This window comes from Crinia signifera, chromosome 1 (assembly GCF_055691185.1).
Source record: "Crinia signifera chromosome 1, ASM5569118v1, whole genome shotgun sequence".
Classification (NCBI taxonomy): domain Eukaryota; kingdom Metazoa; phylum Chordata; class Amphibia; order Anura; family Myobatrachidae; genus Crinia; species Crinia signifera.
In genome coordinates, this window is record NC_139217.1 from 124,941,640 (window position 1) to 124,957,793 (window position 16,154).

Here is a 16,154-nt window from a genome sequence, read left to right on the forward strand (position 1 = left end):
ATTCCTACATCCAGCAGACAAACATACAGAGATGCAAAGAGCTATCGGCCTGGACGTCAGTATTCCCGTAGGGGGAACCCGAATATGACTCGCCAGTTCTTTCGACAGCAATATCGGAGAGGTTCCAAATTATGACGGTGGTGAGAGTGGGAGCCCGGCTACTTCAGTTTTCAGAAACTTGGAAAACATCGATTGCGGACAGATGGGTCATCAATATTGTAGAGAGGGGCTACCAAATAGAGTTCTTGAGAAGACCTTGGAAGAACAAATTTGTCAAGTCAAGAATTCCAGTGAAGAAACTGGAAAAGGAGACTCTCACCATGAAGATTCAACAGCTTCTGCAAATCGGAGCAATAGAACATGTCCCGGAAGACCAAGTACGTCTGGGGTATTATTCAAACCTTTTTTTAGTGGAGAAGAGTACAGGTGGTTTCAGGACCATCCTGGACCTGAGAGAATTAAATGGCTTTATCAAGAGAATAAGGTTCAAGATGGAAACTATAAGTTCTATCCTTATGGGTCTCAGACAAGGAGATTGGCTGGCGTCTATAGACCTAAGGGACGCCTATTATCATGTTCCGGTGTCACAAGAGGACAAGAAGTTTCTCAGATTCTCACTTCTGGACCAACATTATCAGTTCACCTGCCTTCCTTTCGGGCTCAAGAAATCGCCAAGAGTGTTCACAAAAGTCTTGGTGACACTTATTGCAGAGCTAAGGAAGCAGGGGATTCAAGTCTGGCCATACCTAGACGATTTATTGCTGGCAGGAAGATCGGTGAAGGAGGTTCAGCTGAGCGTCAAGACCACTATAGAATTTCTGCAAAAACATGGTTGGGTGATCAACCAAGAAAAGAGTCAGCTGCTGCCAACCCAGACTACCAAGTTCCTGGGTGTTCTTATAGACACAGTGAGGTTCTCAGTGAGTTTGTCAGTAGACCACTGTCTGAAAATACAAAATCTGACGCAGTTGTTGCTAACAGAGGGAAAATGCTCTCTGAAGATGGGGCTGCAGCTTCTAGGTATGATGGCGTCGTGTATCCATATTATCCCATGGGCCCAGTGGTACATGAGGAAATTACAGTGGCAATTGCTCCCATACATGAAGAACCAAACCCACGAGGGGTTCCAGATAGTACTGAATGCCAAGACGAAGAATTCATTAAGATGGTGGAGGTCTGGCTTAAGGACAAGAAATTCCAGTCTGACGAATCCAGAATTTATGGTGATGACGACCGATGCAAGTCTCCAAGGTTGGGGCGCTCATCTCGGGGGAAAGCTCGGTACAAGGGTCTTGGACCGCAGAAGAAAGTGCAAGGTCATCGAACGTCAGAGAATTACTGGCTGTTTGGGAGGCGATCTGTTGCCTACAAGACAAAATCCAGAATGCCAACCTGAGAATTATGTCAGACAATATGACAGTGGTGGCACATATAAACCACCAAGGGGGTACAAGGATTTTACCAGTACTGAGAGTGTTGGAGAAGATCATGTCTTGGGCAGTGAGCAATCTGCAATCAATCTCTGCTGTGTACATTCCGGGTCCAGAGAATACGGTAGCAGACTTCCTGAGTCGCAAGATAATTCTACCAGGAGAATGGGAGTTGGACACGGAAACTTTCAGTCGGATAGTTGCCAAATTTGGCGAACCGGAGATAGACCTGATGGCATCGTTCTCCAACAAGAAGGTGAGCAAATTCTGCTCGAAATCCTTTTCATCCACAAGCCGCGGCACTGGACACATTCTCAGTGAAATGGGAGTTCACTCTGGGGTATGTCTTCCCACCATTCCCCATGATCAACAGGGTTCTCAAGAAGATCAGGGAGGACCAAGTGGAAGTACTGATAGTCCTACCATTTTGGCCGAGAAGAGCCTGGTTTACGTCAGTGATGAAAATGGCGGTGCAACCACCTTGGGTGTTGCTGGTGACACCAGACCTGTTAAAACAGGGACCAATACGTCATCCAGAGCCAGAGAGCTTCTCGCTAAGGGTATGGCGATTGAGCGGGCGACTTTAAGGCATCATAACTTGTCTGAACAAGTGACCAAATTACTGTTGAAAGCGAGGAAAGAAGGTTCCTCCCTGATATATTACAAAACATGGAATAGATTCATTTCATGGGGGAAATTCGAGAGCGAGTTTGCCGATATCCCTACGGCCAAAGTCTTACAATTCCTGTATGAAGGATTCGAATTGGGACTTGCAGTGGCGACTATTAAGTCACAGATTTCTGCTCTCAGTGTACTGTTAGACAGAAGGCTAGCTGAAGAGAAACTAGTGAAGAAGTTCTGTAGAGCGATCAAGGGGATATGGCCTCCAAGAAAATCGTTAGTGGCTCCTTGGGATCTGAATTTAGTGCTAAACAGCCGTTTGAACCCTTGGAAGATACATCGGTTAAATACCTAACATGGAAGGTATTATTTCTGGTAGCTGTAACATCAGCTAGGAGAGTGAGTGAGATTCAGGCTCTCTGGATTAAAGAACCGTATTTAGTGATCTTCCCTGACAGAGTCGTTCTAAGAACTCATCCAGACTTCATGCCGAAAGTCATATCATCGTTCCACTTGAATCGGGAGATATCTCTACCTAGCTTTTTCCCTGATCCGATAGATCATGGGTCTTCAACCTGTGGCCCTCCAGATGTTGTGAAACTACATGTTCCAACATGCATTGCCACATTTTTTCCTATAAGAGCATGCCAAAAAACCACAGGGCATGCTGGGACATGTAGTTCCACAACATCTGGAGGGCCACAGGTTGAAGACCTGTGCGATAGATGTAGAGCAGAAAGCCTATCATACGCTGGATCTGGTGAGAGCAGTTTCAGTGTATCTGAATCGTACCAAGGATTGGAGAAGTTCTGATCACTTGTTCATTATTCCTGAGGGACCAAGAAAGGGCTTGAGGGCCACAAAACAAACCATTTCAAGATGGATATGAGAAGTGATCGTATTCGCTTACAAGAATGAAGACAAAATACCACCTCCAATCATCAAGGCACATTCAACCAGGGCAGTCGCCACAACGTGGGCTAGAAGGGCCAAGGCATCAGTATCTGAAATCTGTCAAGCCGCTACTTGGTCATCAGTCCATACCTTTACTAACTATTATGCCTTGAATGTGTCTACAGCCCACTTTGGGAATCATGTAATCAGAGGCCTTGTCCATAAGATAAGTCTCTGGAATAAATTACTATTGCATTTGGCTCCCTCCCATTTATTATACAGCTTGGGTATGTCCCACTGTCATGGCTGCCATGGGGATCGTAGAAGAAATATGCGAATTATACTCACCAATAATTCCTTTTCTTCCTAGAGATCCCATGGCAGCCACTTGTTTCCCACCCTTTGTGTTAGAATTTTTTCAGGGACGTTGGTGCGGAGACACTCGAAAGACACAGAGGGAAGGGAGGTGTGAGCTATTATACCCAAGGTGGGCGGTCCCTGAAAAAAGTCCTGTCTAATCTGGTAGGAGGAGGGGAATATCCCACTGTCATGGCTGCCATGGGATCTCTAGGAAGAAAAGGAATTATCGGTGAGTATAATTTGCATATTTTTGGTCTTAAAACCTCAATCTTTTAAGCGCAGTTCAAAAAAATATTTTTTTTTCCATGTTTTTGCTTTACTTATGTAGAGTTGTACCGTACCTGCCGAAATTACTGTAGACCTGTCAAAGGTTGTACATAACTTATTTTATAGGCATTGGGCATGCTTTGTTTCTAAAGGTTAGCCAAACACTTGCAAAGTCTTTTTGTTGGAAGGCACGGTTAAAGAATAGTACAGTGACTGCAAGTTTTTTGTTTGTTTTTTCATCTTTGTAAACTATATTTATTTTATTTTTTTTCATAAAAAATTTGGTGGGGTGTTTTTTCTGTAACTGTGAAATATACCCCAATATCCTTTTTATGGCTAGTGTTGGGCATGTTGTTTATACTATTTTAGAATGTTTTTAGATCAGTGTTTTCATAGTTGGAGAAACTCTTCACTTAAGTGTTGTGTTTTTGAAGTTCATAATACCACAATGTTTAAGGGCCAGATGTATCCAGCTTCAAAATGTGACAAAGTGGAGAGTGAAAAACAGCCAGCCATTCTGCTCTTACCTGTCATTTTTCAAACCTAGCCTGTAACTTAGCAGGCATGCCGCCCATGAATGGTGCAGGTGCGATGGCTGCTCCCACGCACATCACACCACACAGTACATAAAGTATGTGCAGCCAGTACTTTTTGAACTAGTTCAAAACGCACAGAGCGTTAGCCAATCTCATGCATTTTGAACTAGATGTAATGCAATCTAGTTCAAAATGCAGAGTTTATATCGCTGTGTATGGGCGGCATTAGGAGCTGATTGGTTATCACTCTAAAATGTATCCCTATTTGAAGCTTGATAAATCTGTCTGTTAGTCTCAAAGCTTGGTGTTCAAAAACACTTGTGGCGTCATGCGTAGAGAATCAGTAATCTAGTTGGAGCATACTAGTATGAGGCTTTACTTTAATCTGTTTCAAAGGATTCTTGTTTGATAGTCCATAATTTTTTTCATATCTGCACAAACATTTGCATAAACTTCTAGCAAGAGTCTACACAAGCACAAAATAAGGGTTTGTCTAGACAGATGGGTATTTTTCAGGATCGTCCTTTACTACTTGTAAAAAGGACCATGTGGAACTCTGATAAGTGCTATGTGTACTCCGATTTTAAGGCCCATACACACTGGGCGACTTTGAGCTGAAAGCAGCTCCGTTTACTCATCTGAGATTCTTTCAGCTCGAAAGCTGCCACGTGTGTACCGGTGAGCACTGGTGCGCACTCCTGCATCATCGCTGACTGGAATTATCTACTGGTATTACCAACAGATGAGTGACGGAGTGTATGGCTTTCCATAGGGTCCTTCTATGGAAATCGCCAAAATGGTATGTATGCACTGAGCATTTTTCAGCCCCATTTTTTTTTCTCCCAAGAACGCCCAGTGTGTATTGACCTTTAGGGAGCCACTGATCTATTGCATCAGTCAACCCTCCATTCATTTAAATGACATTTTTAAATTACAAGGAGTTTTCTAGAGCAGTGGTTCCCAACCCTGGTCCTCAAGTACCCCCAACAGTGCATGTTTTCCAGGTCACCCAGCAGGTGCACTCATTATTCAGACACATTTTGAAAGATCCACAGATGGATCTAGTTATGTCACTTGTGATTCTGTGTGAAGACCTGGAAAACGTGCACTGTTGGGGGTCCTTGAGGACCAGGGTTGGGAACCACTGCTCTAGAGAACGTGCAGCCAGTGGTATGCTGACATCTACTGGCATGTAAACTGCTAAACATGTGTACTGCTTGTTAATCCCCATATTAACAAAACCATGTTGTCATTTATATCTATACAAAATGTAGTTAAATACCTCAACATAAAAGTTATTTTGAATGCCATTTTAATTGTCTTTCCTGTAATTGGTAGGAACTTCGTATGAAGTACTATGAGGGGTCCGTTATGCAGGAAAATGCGGTGTTGTCACTGCCTGGTGGACAAAGACAAAACCTTATCAATGATGCAGACAGATTTCAATTAGGTATTGCTGGACTCGGAGGAGCAAAAGACACCAAACTTCAAAGACAAAATGCCTTTGATGGTGGATGTAGACTAGGCGTCAAACCAAAAACTTCCCCAGCAACATCGGAAAGAACAGAACTTGAAACGTTGCATGAAAAGGACAGACTATCTGCATCTATGTTAAAACGACCAAACAATACATCCTTTAAGGGCCAATGCTTTGGCAGTTCAGCCAGTGGATTGTCCTCTGATATAATGGTGGCAAAACCGTTCCAATTTGGAAATGAAAATATTAGCAAAAATGTGCTGCCAAGCTTTTGTGTGGGGAGCTCTAATGGTACTGCTGTAACGAAGATTCGGAAGAATGGACGAATGGATAAAAAGCTGAGGGCTGCAGCAAATTTACCCACCAAAGTAAAAACTGGATCAGTGACCAACTTCACAATACCTGGCAAGTCTCTTGATCTGATTGGTAATATTAAAGTCTCCAGTGACACTCACATTACATCTTCTCTTTGCAATACAAACAAACATCTCTATTTCAGTCTACAGTTACCGCAAAAACCATCAAATCAAGGCAAGCTTACTTGATTTTATATTATGATTTTTTAATCTTACATACTATAAGTATTAGACTTTAAGGTTTTTTTTTTTTCTTATAGTTCCAGAGGACATGTGCTCAGAGGAATTTTACGATGCACGTTCTCATACAAATTCAGATTTGGAGGAGGCTTCTGAACAAACTGGTACTCACAACCGTAAAGAAGGTAAATCATTGATTCTGCAGATAAAGCAACATTAAGTCTGTCAGTCCAGTGATCAACTATGGCTGCTTAACATTGTCCCATTACTGGTATCAGTTTTAAAAACTATATATGGCAAAATATTTTAACACTAGATACCAGCCTGTCAAAATTGAATTGTACCATCAGGTGCTATTGATCTAGTAACTGCTTATCTGCTATATAGGATGGTTGTAGAAAGTTGGTCAATTTGGGCTACATAAAAATTAAAAAAAAATATCTACTAGCTTATTTGTTTTTTAAGGCTGTATTCTAGGGGAATTTTAATGAAAAAGCAGGAAGCTTTGACTACCCACCCTATTTGTTAACATAATAGGCTCTACCACACAGGGAAAAAATACAGGAGAATGCTCACATTATTATAATGTTCTAGTTTTAAATAGAGTGCATTCTAATATGTAGTCAGCAATGTAGATAATTGTTCTAATTGGGTAGAGAGGGCACTAATACTAAAATGAAGGCATTTCAAGTGCGCTTCAATATACACCTGAAAATAGAGGAAAGGGGGGGGGGGGGGGGAATTAAACTGCACATCCTATTTTTAAATATAAGAGATGCTACCATGTTGAGGGATCTAGTACCACAAAATAAAAAGTATATTCAGGTGCATACTTGGTCATAATTATTTTGATAAACTCTTACAATTAAAATGGGGTAAAAGTGAAGCACAAATTCGGCAAATCTGGAAATTTGGTAAAATCTCTCTCTATATCTCTCTCTACATAATTTATTATGTAGGTGAGAGGTTGGCACAACTAGTCTTATGCTGGCCATATGCTAGACCAACTTTCACTTAACCATCCAACTAGTTCAGTGGTTCCCAACCCTGGTCCTCAAGGACCCCCAACAGTGCACGTTTTCCAGGTCTCCACACAGAATCACAAGTGAGTAATAATCTACACCTGTGGATCTTTTAAAATGTGTCTGAATAATGAGTGCACCTGCTGGGTAACATGGAAAACGTGCACTGTTGGGGGTACTTGAGGACCAGGGTTGGAAACCACTGAACTAGTTGGTTGGATGGAATAAAAACCTGGGCCTAGATAGGAACAAATGTAATTTATAATTTAGTAATTTGCTTCCAAAATCTGGACACTGACAAAAACTGTTGCTCGGACAAGGTGCTGTAAGTTGAATCTGTTTGATTTTAAACAATTTGACAAAGTTTTGGGCTAATTTACCTAGGTTTGTCAGCAAATTTCTGTTTTATAATCTGTTTTCATAACTGATCTGGGGAGTTTGGCAGCTTATTTTTACATGTATCTTATTCTTAATTCAGAGTTCTGTACAGATGTGTCCATGCCTTTTTTTTATAACCCAATTTGATGCGCTGTTGACACTGCGACTTGCACATGTCTTGTGATTTGTATTACATTTTGCTACCTCTATGTGCTACTTCTATATAGATTCTTTGCTGCAAAATTGTTTGTATAATCAGTACTCGCAAAGAAGAACCTAAACCCTTGATGGCTAACCTTGAAAATTCCAGATGTTGTTGAACTACACATCCCAGCATGCATTGCTTCAGTTTTGCTATTTGGCCATAGTAAATCTGATGCAGAGCATGCTGAGATGTGTAGTTCAACAACAGCTGGACTGTCAAGGTTAGCCATCAAGGACCTACTATGCATGTTGTGTGAAATGGAAAAAGGAAAGGGATCAGTGGGCACATTGTATGTCTCAAGTCATATTTTTTGGTGTATGGTGTAGGTACAGGTTGGGTATCCCTTATCCATATATACGTTATCCAAATTATTATAAAAACCATACATTCCAGAAAAAGTGTTTTTTTTTTTTTTTTGCTAAAAGCACTACTGGGGACATCTGTAGCAGCACTACTGGGGACATCTGTAACAGCACTGCTGAGGACATGATCTGTAACTGGCACTACTGGGGACATCTGTAGCAGCACTACTGAGGTCTTGATATGTAACTGCCACTAAATAGGTGCAATAAAATGACTGTTTGGCAATTAAATTCAGTATCTGAGATATTACACAAACTTTGTTTCATATTTTGAACATGTTTTGAAACCTTGTTTTATGCAGAAATAAGATATATTTGTATATATGTCATGTGTTTGTACAGCATAAATGCAAGATACCTCAAGATACATCATTGAAATATAAAAATATTCTGAAATACGGAATAATACGCTATCCAAAATTCTTCTGGTCCCTGAGCATTTTGGATAAGGGATACTCAACCTGTATTGATTTAAATAGTATATACTGTATCTGTCTCCTGTGTTAATGGTGCTCAGTGTATTTTCTTTGTTTTTTCATTGCAGACAAAGGCCTACATCCAGGGATTTGAATCGACGAGATGCTTGTTTGTGGGCACTGCTATTGATTTCCATTTGGGTTCACTTATAAAATCGTTGAAAAAGTGGTTACATTAATTTTATTTATTTTTGTGTGATAACTTAGTCATTCTTTAACCATTTGTAGAGATATATTTTCGAACTAAATTGTATTAGCCAGTTAGCTTATCTTCTTCAATTTAGCACATATAAGTAGGAAGAATATGTGACAACACCATGGTGCACGCTTACAGTCTACTGGGAAAATAGCAGATCTGAACCTGGGGGAACAAGAGTAGCTTGGTGAATATTAAGACAGTGGCATGTGAAAGTATTCACACTGGTGAAGAGACCTATTTTGAAAGGGAGAGTCTCAAGATTTTCCCAAAGACGTTGGTGTTGGGGAGAATATTTTGAGACGAGGATTGTACAAAGGTGGTGAGTGATTTATTTGAATTGGTGCTAGAGAATATGGAGATTTAGTGGTCAAGAAGACTGCAATATAGGATGCAGTAGTTCCTAAAAAAATAGGCTGTGCAGGCAGCTCAATTTTGAGATACTGACTCCACAATGACACTCATCAGCATTGCAAACAGTACATATTGCACCATGTGCATACAATGTTTTTTTTTTTTATACAGATCTGGACTATAGTCCAGATCTGTATAAAAAAAAACCAACAACATTGTATACACATGGCGCACTACAGTACGTACTGTTTGCAATGTACTATGGTCTGGAAATCTGGTGCCTGGCACAAGGTTATTAGGGCTCCCCATTCCTCCCTGGTAGGTACAGGCCAGTTGCCCATAGGCGTATCCCCCTTTCTGTCTTTCCTGCCCTATATCCGTCTATTATCACCATCTTCCTTGAGACTCACCTGAATGATTCCTCCCTAACATGGTGATAGAATCTATTTCCACATTGCTGAGAGAACCTCAATCAAATGCTGTGCATCCGCCATAAAATCATTTGATGCAATGGTAATGGACCATCAAGTCAATAACGGTATTACAGAGATTAAATAATAGGTCTGTTGCATCCAGCTGCCAATAAGCAAGCTTTCCAATAGGTTCCTCAAAAAACCTTCACCAACACCATATAACAAAATGACGGAAAGCAACTTATCAGGTGCTTGGAGTCTTGAACATATACTGATGTCTCCCGTTTAATCAGCACATATGAGAGAATAAATGAATGAAATGGTGAAGTACTAACTTCACAAATGAATCATTTAATAAACAGCAGTTCTACAAAAAAAAAAATCATATAAAACATCATTAAAAATCTCTCCATATCCACAAACAATTAGCACTGTAGATAAAGTGCACAAGGTATCCTAAACAAAGCACAGACTGAGGATTACCGGATTCAGTGGGAACTGACATGCGACGGTTCCAAATAGGTACAAACGTACAGTCCCACACTGGCACTTCTGCTGGGCGCTTTCGGTGTCCAAATCACGGCTCCATGGTCTCCTCTAAAATTCATGTATAGTCCACCAATGCGTTTCTTCCTCCGCAGAGGACTTTTTCAAGGTGTCATCAAGTCAATAGCGTTCAAAAAAAATTCATATGATTTGTGCATGCTCAAACGTCTGCAGCATGGCTGCTGGGGATAGAACTGGGGCCATCGCAACACAATCAAATGTTTACCATTTACGGCAAACATCGGAATGCTGACATTGAATGGTAAAAGCATTGATTGTTTCCAATGTCCACCCCTAGTTTTAAGTTGATTGTCTGGTTTCTAATGTCTTCACACATATTTTTTTTTTTTTTTTTTACAGACAAATTAGAAATAAAAACCTTGTCTATTTGAAAACTGTTGAGTCATACAAGTTCAATGTTTTTTCAATAATATGTTTATAACAATGCATTACTCGGATATAAAAAATATATTCTAGTATTTACTTCTGTATAAGATGTGTAAATAAATCTGATTTACATTTAGATCTACTGATGGGTAACTAATTTATGTGACTGACAGGTAGATTTATTAAGCTCGGTGAAGTTATAAAGTGTCTGGTTTTTTTTATCACCGGCCAATCCACTCCTACCTGTGAAGTTACAGGCTTGGTTTGAAAAATGACAGGTGGGAGGTGATTGGCCAGTGATAAAAAACAGACACTTTATCACTTCACCAAGCATAATAAATCTACCCCTGACTAAAGTATAATATATTGAAATATGATTATTTTATATGTAAAACTGTTAAAATGTATAAAATTGGTAAACATACCATAGATCCACAATTTGTAATAAAATTACTTTTTTATTAAGTTTCTATAGAAAATGGTTTTGCTTCCCAACTTTTTTGTATGTGTGATCAGATCACAATTATCAACACGTGCTAATGAGAGGCGAGTCTGCATTAAAAACCAGACAAAATGGTGAATGCTTTCCTTTTTCTGAATAAAGTGCTGCAATGCGTGAAATATATAAATAACTATTGAACATATAATGCTTCCTACTTTTGGGGTTTTGTCATTGTTGCACCCATGTTGGCATAGTACATTTGTAACTGCCCTTGCCACAAAGCGGATTGATGCTTCCCTTATCAGGGAACAGCTGCTGCACATTACTACTAGCTAGAGCTGTTTTGGGCAGAATATTCTTGAGAAAAATTGCCAAGACCTGGAATATTCTACTACAGCTGTCCACTAGTGTGGATTGGTTGATTTAACTTTGTTGAAATTTCCTCAGTGTCTGTATGATGAATGCTGACGACATGACGAGTCCAGCCCCTTGACAGTGATGTAATCTCACACCACCGCGATCACTCCTGATTTTGGGACTACCAGCCAGTAAAGCAAGTACCGCTCTACACTATTGTGGATCTCTGCACTCAGTACAAAAAGCAGCAAAGGGAATGGTGAGCAAACCTCCATCCCAACACTGAATACCCCAAGGAGACTTATTTTCCACCAGAGAAGGAGGATTCTATTGATGGATGTGTGTGCATTACCCTGGGAATGGAAAAACGAAGCTGCGAGGAGGGATCAATGCTACAGGAAAGTCTATTACCTCTTGAAAAGTCAATGGTTATTCCACTGGATATGTATCGCCACTAGGAGATCTATCGTCACTAGATGGGTTGTGGTGGGAGGGTTAAAATTTACAATGGGCCTTATTCAATTGACTTATTGTGCCCAATCTCTGCTCTAAAGTAATGAGATTGCTGGGCGCTTTGCAATTGAGGTTCGTTTTCGCTCTTATCGCGCTCAGTTAAATCCAGTTTAGTCACGCATAGCAGCTAAACCTGATCGTTCTAATGGACACGTTGTGTAAAGTCCCATTTCAGTGTTCAAACGGGCCACTTGGGAGCTCTCTAGTGGCCACTGGCAGGACAACATTTGAATATGGCCCAGTGAGCACTAGAAACAACTTTATAATTGTCAGTGGTTAAGATTCAGTGATTCATTTGTTTGGAAAAAGATTGAAAACGTCAAAAGCTTAATTGTGAGTTTTTCAGGTTTTCCCTGGTGTAATTTTCAATACTTGGACCCCTTATAAGTATACCACTTCCCCTTGTATGGCTCGTGTTGGGCCACACCTTAGTGGTGGGCCTGCAGCGCCAGGTCCTGCTACAGCATGCTCTGGTAGTAATAGAAGGTTGGGACTGCTGGATTTCTAGGCGAACACATACAGTGGGGAAAAGTATTTGGACAGCCACTGATTGTGCAAGTTGATGCACTTAAAAAGATGAGAGGTATGTAATTTCCATCATAGGTACACTTTTTTCCTGTTTTTTTGCACATTCAGGTGATCACCTTGTATGATTTTTTTTTTTTTTACAATTTGTATATTCTTGTGGAAAATAAATATCTGGACACCTACCAACCAGCAAGATATTTGTCTCACAGACCTGTTACTACTTCTTTAAGAGTCTCTTCTATCCTCCACTAGTTACCTGTATTAATGGCACCTGTTTGAACTGGTTATCTGTATAAAAGACAGCTGTCCACACCCTCGAACAGTCAGACTTCAGCCTCTACACCAGGAATTCCCAACCACGGTCCTCAAGGCACACCAACAGTGCAGGTTTATTGTGATATCCAGGCTTCAGCACAGAAGGTTTAATCCGAATCACTAAGGTACTAATTAAGTCACCTGTGCTCAAGCCTGGATATCATTAAAACCTGCACTGTTGGTGTGCCTTGAGAACCATGGTTGGGAATGCCTGCCCTATGTTGTCATGGATTCAAATCCTGCAGTGCCCGAAAGGTCCCCCTGCTTAAGCCAGCACATGTCCAGGCCCATCTAAAGTTTGCCAGTAATAACCATCTGGATTATCCAGAGGAGGATTGGGAGAATGTCATGTCAGATGAGAGAGAAATATAATTTATTTGTATAAACTCCAATCGCCATGCTTGGAGGGAGAAGAATGATGAGTGGCATCCCTAAAACACCTTACCCACTGTGAAGCATTGGGGCTGCTTTTCTGCAAAGGGTCAGGAGGACTGATCCGTATTAAGGAGAGGATGAATGGGCCCATGTATCGTGAGATTTTCCCCCAAAACCTCCTTCCCTCAGTAAGAGCGTTGAAGAGGGAACGTGGCTGGGTCTTCCAGCATGACAATGACCCCAAACACCCTGCTCGGTCAACTAAGAAGTGGCTCTGTAAGAAGCATTTCAAGGTTCTGGAGTGTCCTAGCCAGTCTCCAGACCATATTGGACCATAAGTCCATATTGCCCAGTGACAACCCCAAAACATGGCCAAACTAGAGAAGTTCTACTTGGAAGAGTGGGCCAAAATACCTGCTACAGTGTGTGTGAACCTGGTCAAGAACTACAGGAAACATTTGACCTCTGTAATTGCCAACTCAGGTTATATTACAAAGTATTGAGTTTAACGTTTTGATTGTCTGAATATTTATTTTCCGCAAGAATATATAAATAAATTGGATAAAAATCATACACATTCAAATGTAATCCTAGAAATCTGGTCGGCAGTGGCTAGATCCTCCTTGCGCCCAGGCACTGAATGGTCAATAACCTCAGTCCCTACCCTGTGGAGCTTACAATTTATGGGTTGAAGCATAATTTTTACACTATTTTTACAGTTGAGGAATTATGGGTAATCACCACATCAAGATACATTACTGTAGTCTTATGCTGTAACACTTTACTTGTAGTATGATTGACAAACGCAGCATTTGGGAGAGGTAATGGAGTGGCAACAAAAACAATCATGTTGCAATGGTTTTCAGTGTTTCGTATCCTGAATCCGCGATCCTGTACGAAATAAAAATTGATCCAGTTCTCTGTACACACAGCTATTTTGTCATTCAAAGCTGATAATCGAAGACGTTTCAATTGCTGCTGTCTGTGCATCTAGTTGCTTGGCTCTGCAAAGCTGAATGTGGGTGTCTGAAAATTTTGAAGATGCCAATATTTCTATTCATAGTTTCCCACAAGCATAGCAGCAACATAAATAGAGTAGAAGATACAGTGTATTATCTGCCACGTGTACACAGACACACCAGCGTTAACCTTGATGTGGTGGATAATCCAAGTCTAGATAAATATAAAGCTCTATCAGAAACTCTGCTGTAAAGCATGATGCACTAATCATCATCAACATAGGCCCCAAATCCAACCTTGTCCACTGAATCAGTGAACATCTTCAGTAAAGGACAGGGGTTCCCAACCCCAGTTCCCAAGACACCCCAACAGTCCATGTTTTAAGTATAGCCATTTTTAAGCACAGGTGTCAAGTAGTACCTCAGTTACTTTAATCATCTTTGCTGAAACATGGATGTCACTAAAACCTGCACTGTTAGTGTGCCTTGAGTGCGAAGGTTGGGAAACGCTGTAGTAGGAACTGAAAGGGATATTCAGAGCCTCTGTGGCTCTCCAGGTGTTGTGAAACTTCAAGTCCCAGCATGCCCCCGTAGACTTGCTTCAGACATAAGTTTTAAAACGACCAGCAAATCTCATAACGCACTTAAGAAAAATTGAAATGGACACAAATGGCCATAAACTCATTAATAGCATTTGTGTTTAATATACCTAGCCAGATAGACATTCAAACAAATCATTCAGAAAGAAACAGCTGGAAGTGATGTGTTCCACTACTGAAAAAAAAAAATTGGTATGACTGTATACGGACCAGATCAGAACTTTGTTTTGTGATAAATCTGCAGTTACTACATTGGTATATAGATTCATTGACACACATACACACAAATATACGTGTCATACAGTATATCAAATAATCAAGGTCTTGGGCATCACAGTCAGATTCTATTGTGATTTAAGATGCATTTTCAGTGAAAAGAAGCAAAAAAAGGCAGGAAAGATGGATGAGAACATATCTGTAGCTATCTTAAAATAGCACATTGTTACAAATTAGTTCTAGGTGGAGATGATGTAGGGTGGAACAGATGGCAGTATATGTGGGGAATTTTTTTTCAGAATAGGCTGTTTACTGTTTATTATTTTTGAATGAATATTTAACAGTAAGTGAATAAAATGAAGTAACATTCAATTGAACATTATTTAGTACTGTCACTTTAATAGTGGTTAATTTTGTGAAGAAAAAGTGTTTAACAGTGAATTCAGTAGCGTAACGAAAACTTTAGCTCCCCCCCGCCGGGACAATTTTGCCGCCCCCCCCGGGACAATTTTGCCGCTGCCCCCCGTTAAAAGACCCCCCCGGGGTGCTGGCAGGGGGGTCCGTGCGGCGCAGACGTACCTGTAATCAGAGAGAGCCTGGAGGTCCCTGCGCCTGCGGAGCTGAGTATGATGTTGCCGGGGTCCCTGCAGTGAAGTGCAAATAACACGTTATCTCCGCCGCCGGGCGCCGGAGATAGCGCGTTATTTCCACTTCACTGCAGGGACCCCGGCAACATCATACTCAGCGCCGCAGGCGCAGGGACCTCCAGGCTCTCTCTGATTACAGGTACATCCGCGCCGCACGGACCCCCCTGCCAGCTCCCCGCTGCACCCACAAGCAGTGGGGAGCTGGCGGAGAAACAGTAGCGCCCGCAGACCCCCGGCGCCTCCCCGCCACCGCGGGGGCTGCGGCCTTATAGTTACGCCAGTGAGTGAATTATACTGACAGTAAGGTCCTGTGGCAGATTGGGAACTAAAAGTGGCCCTGGAAAAGTCTAGGAAGTGGCCTTGTGGGCGTCGCCAAATAAAATGTGGCAGTACCCAACACCATACTAGATGTGATCAATAGCCCCAGTAACCCCAGACCTTAAGCTGCTGTGGGTGTGGTATAGTAGCCCGACAGTCGGGATTCCGACAGTCATTAGTCAGACGTCGGAATCCCGACTGCACAGCGTGGGGAGCGCAATGAAGCCCCTTGCGGGCTCGCTGCGCTCGCCACGCTGCGGGCACGGTGCGCTCGCCACCTATTTTATTCTCCCTCTATGGGGGTCGTGGACCCCCACGAGGGAGCACTCAGGATTCCGACGTCGGAGGAATGACTGTCGGAATCCCGACTGTCGGGGAGCCGTCCGGCACCCGCTGCTGTGACCAACTACAAACCTCCACATTTA

General features: G+C 41.6%; 1 protein-coding gene across 2 annotated transcripts in view; it reads left to right on the forward strand.

The window, feature by feature from the left end:
- LOC146060123 (uncharacterized) overlaps positions 1-10,939 on the forward strand; it is a 31,299-nt gene extending 20,360 nt beyond the window's left edge. For both annotated transcript variants that reach the window (XM_083173039.1, XM_083173046.1), the window contains 3 exons: positions 5,447-6,116; positions 6,202-6,306; positions 8,633-10,939. In XM_083173039.1, coding sequence (XP_083029165.1) covers positions 5,447-6,116; positions 6,202-6,306; positions 8,633-8,658 — 801 coding nt within the window. In that variant the 3' untranslated portion in view covers positions 8,659-10,939. The remainder of the gene's footprint in view (positions 1-5,446; positions 6,117-6,201; positions 6,307-8,632) is intronic.
- The last annotated feature ends 5,215 nt before the right edge of the window (positions 10,940-16,154 follow it).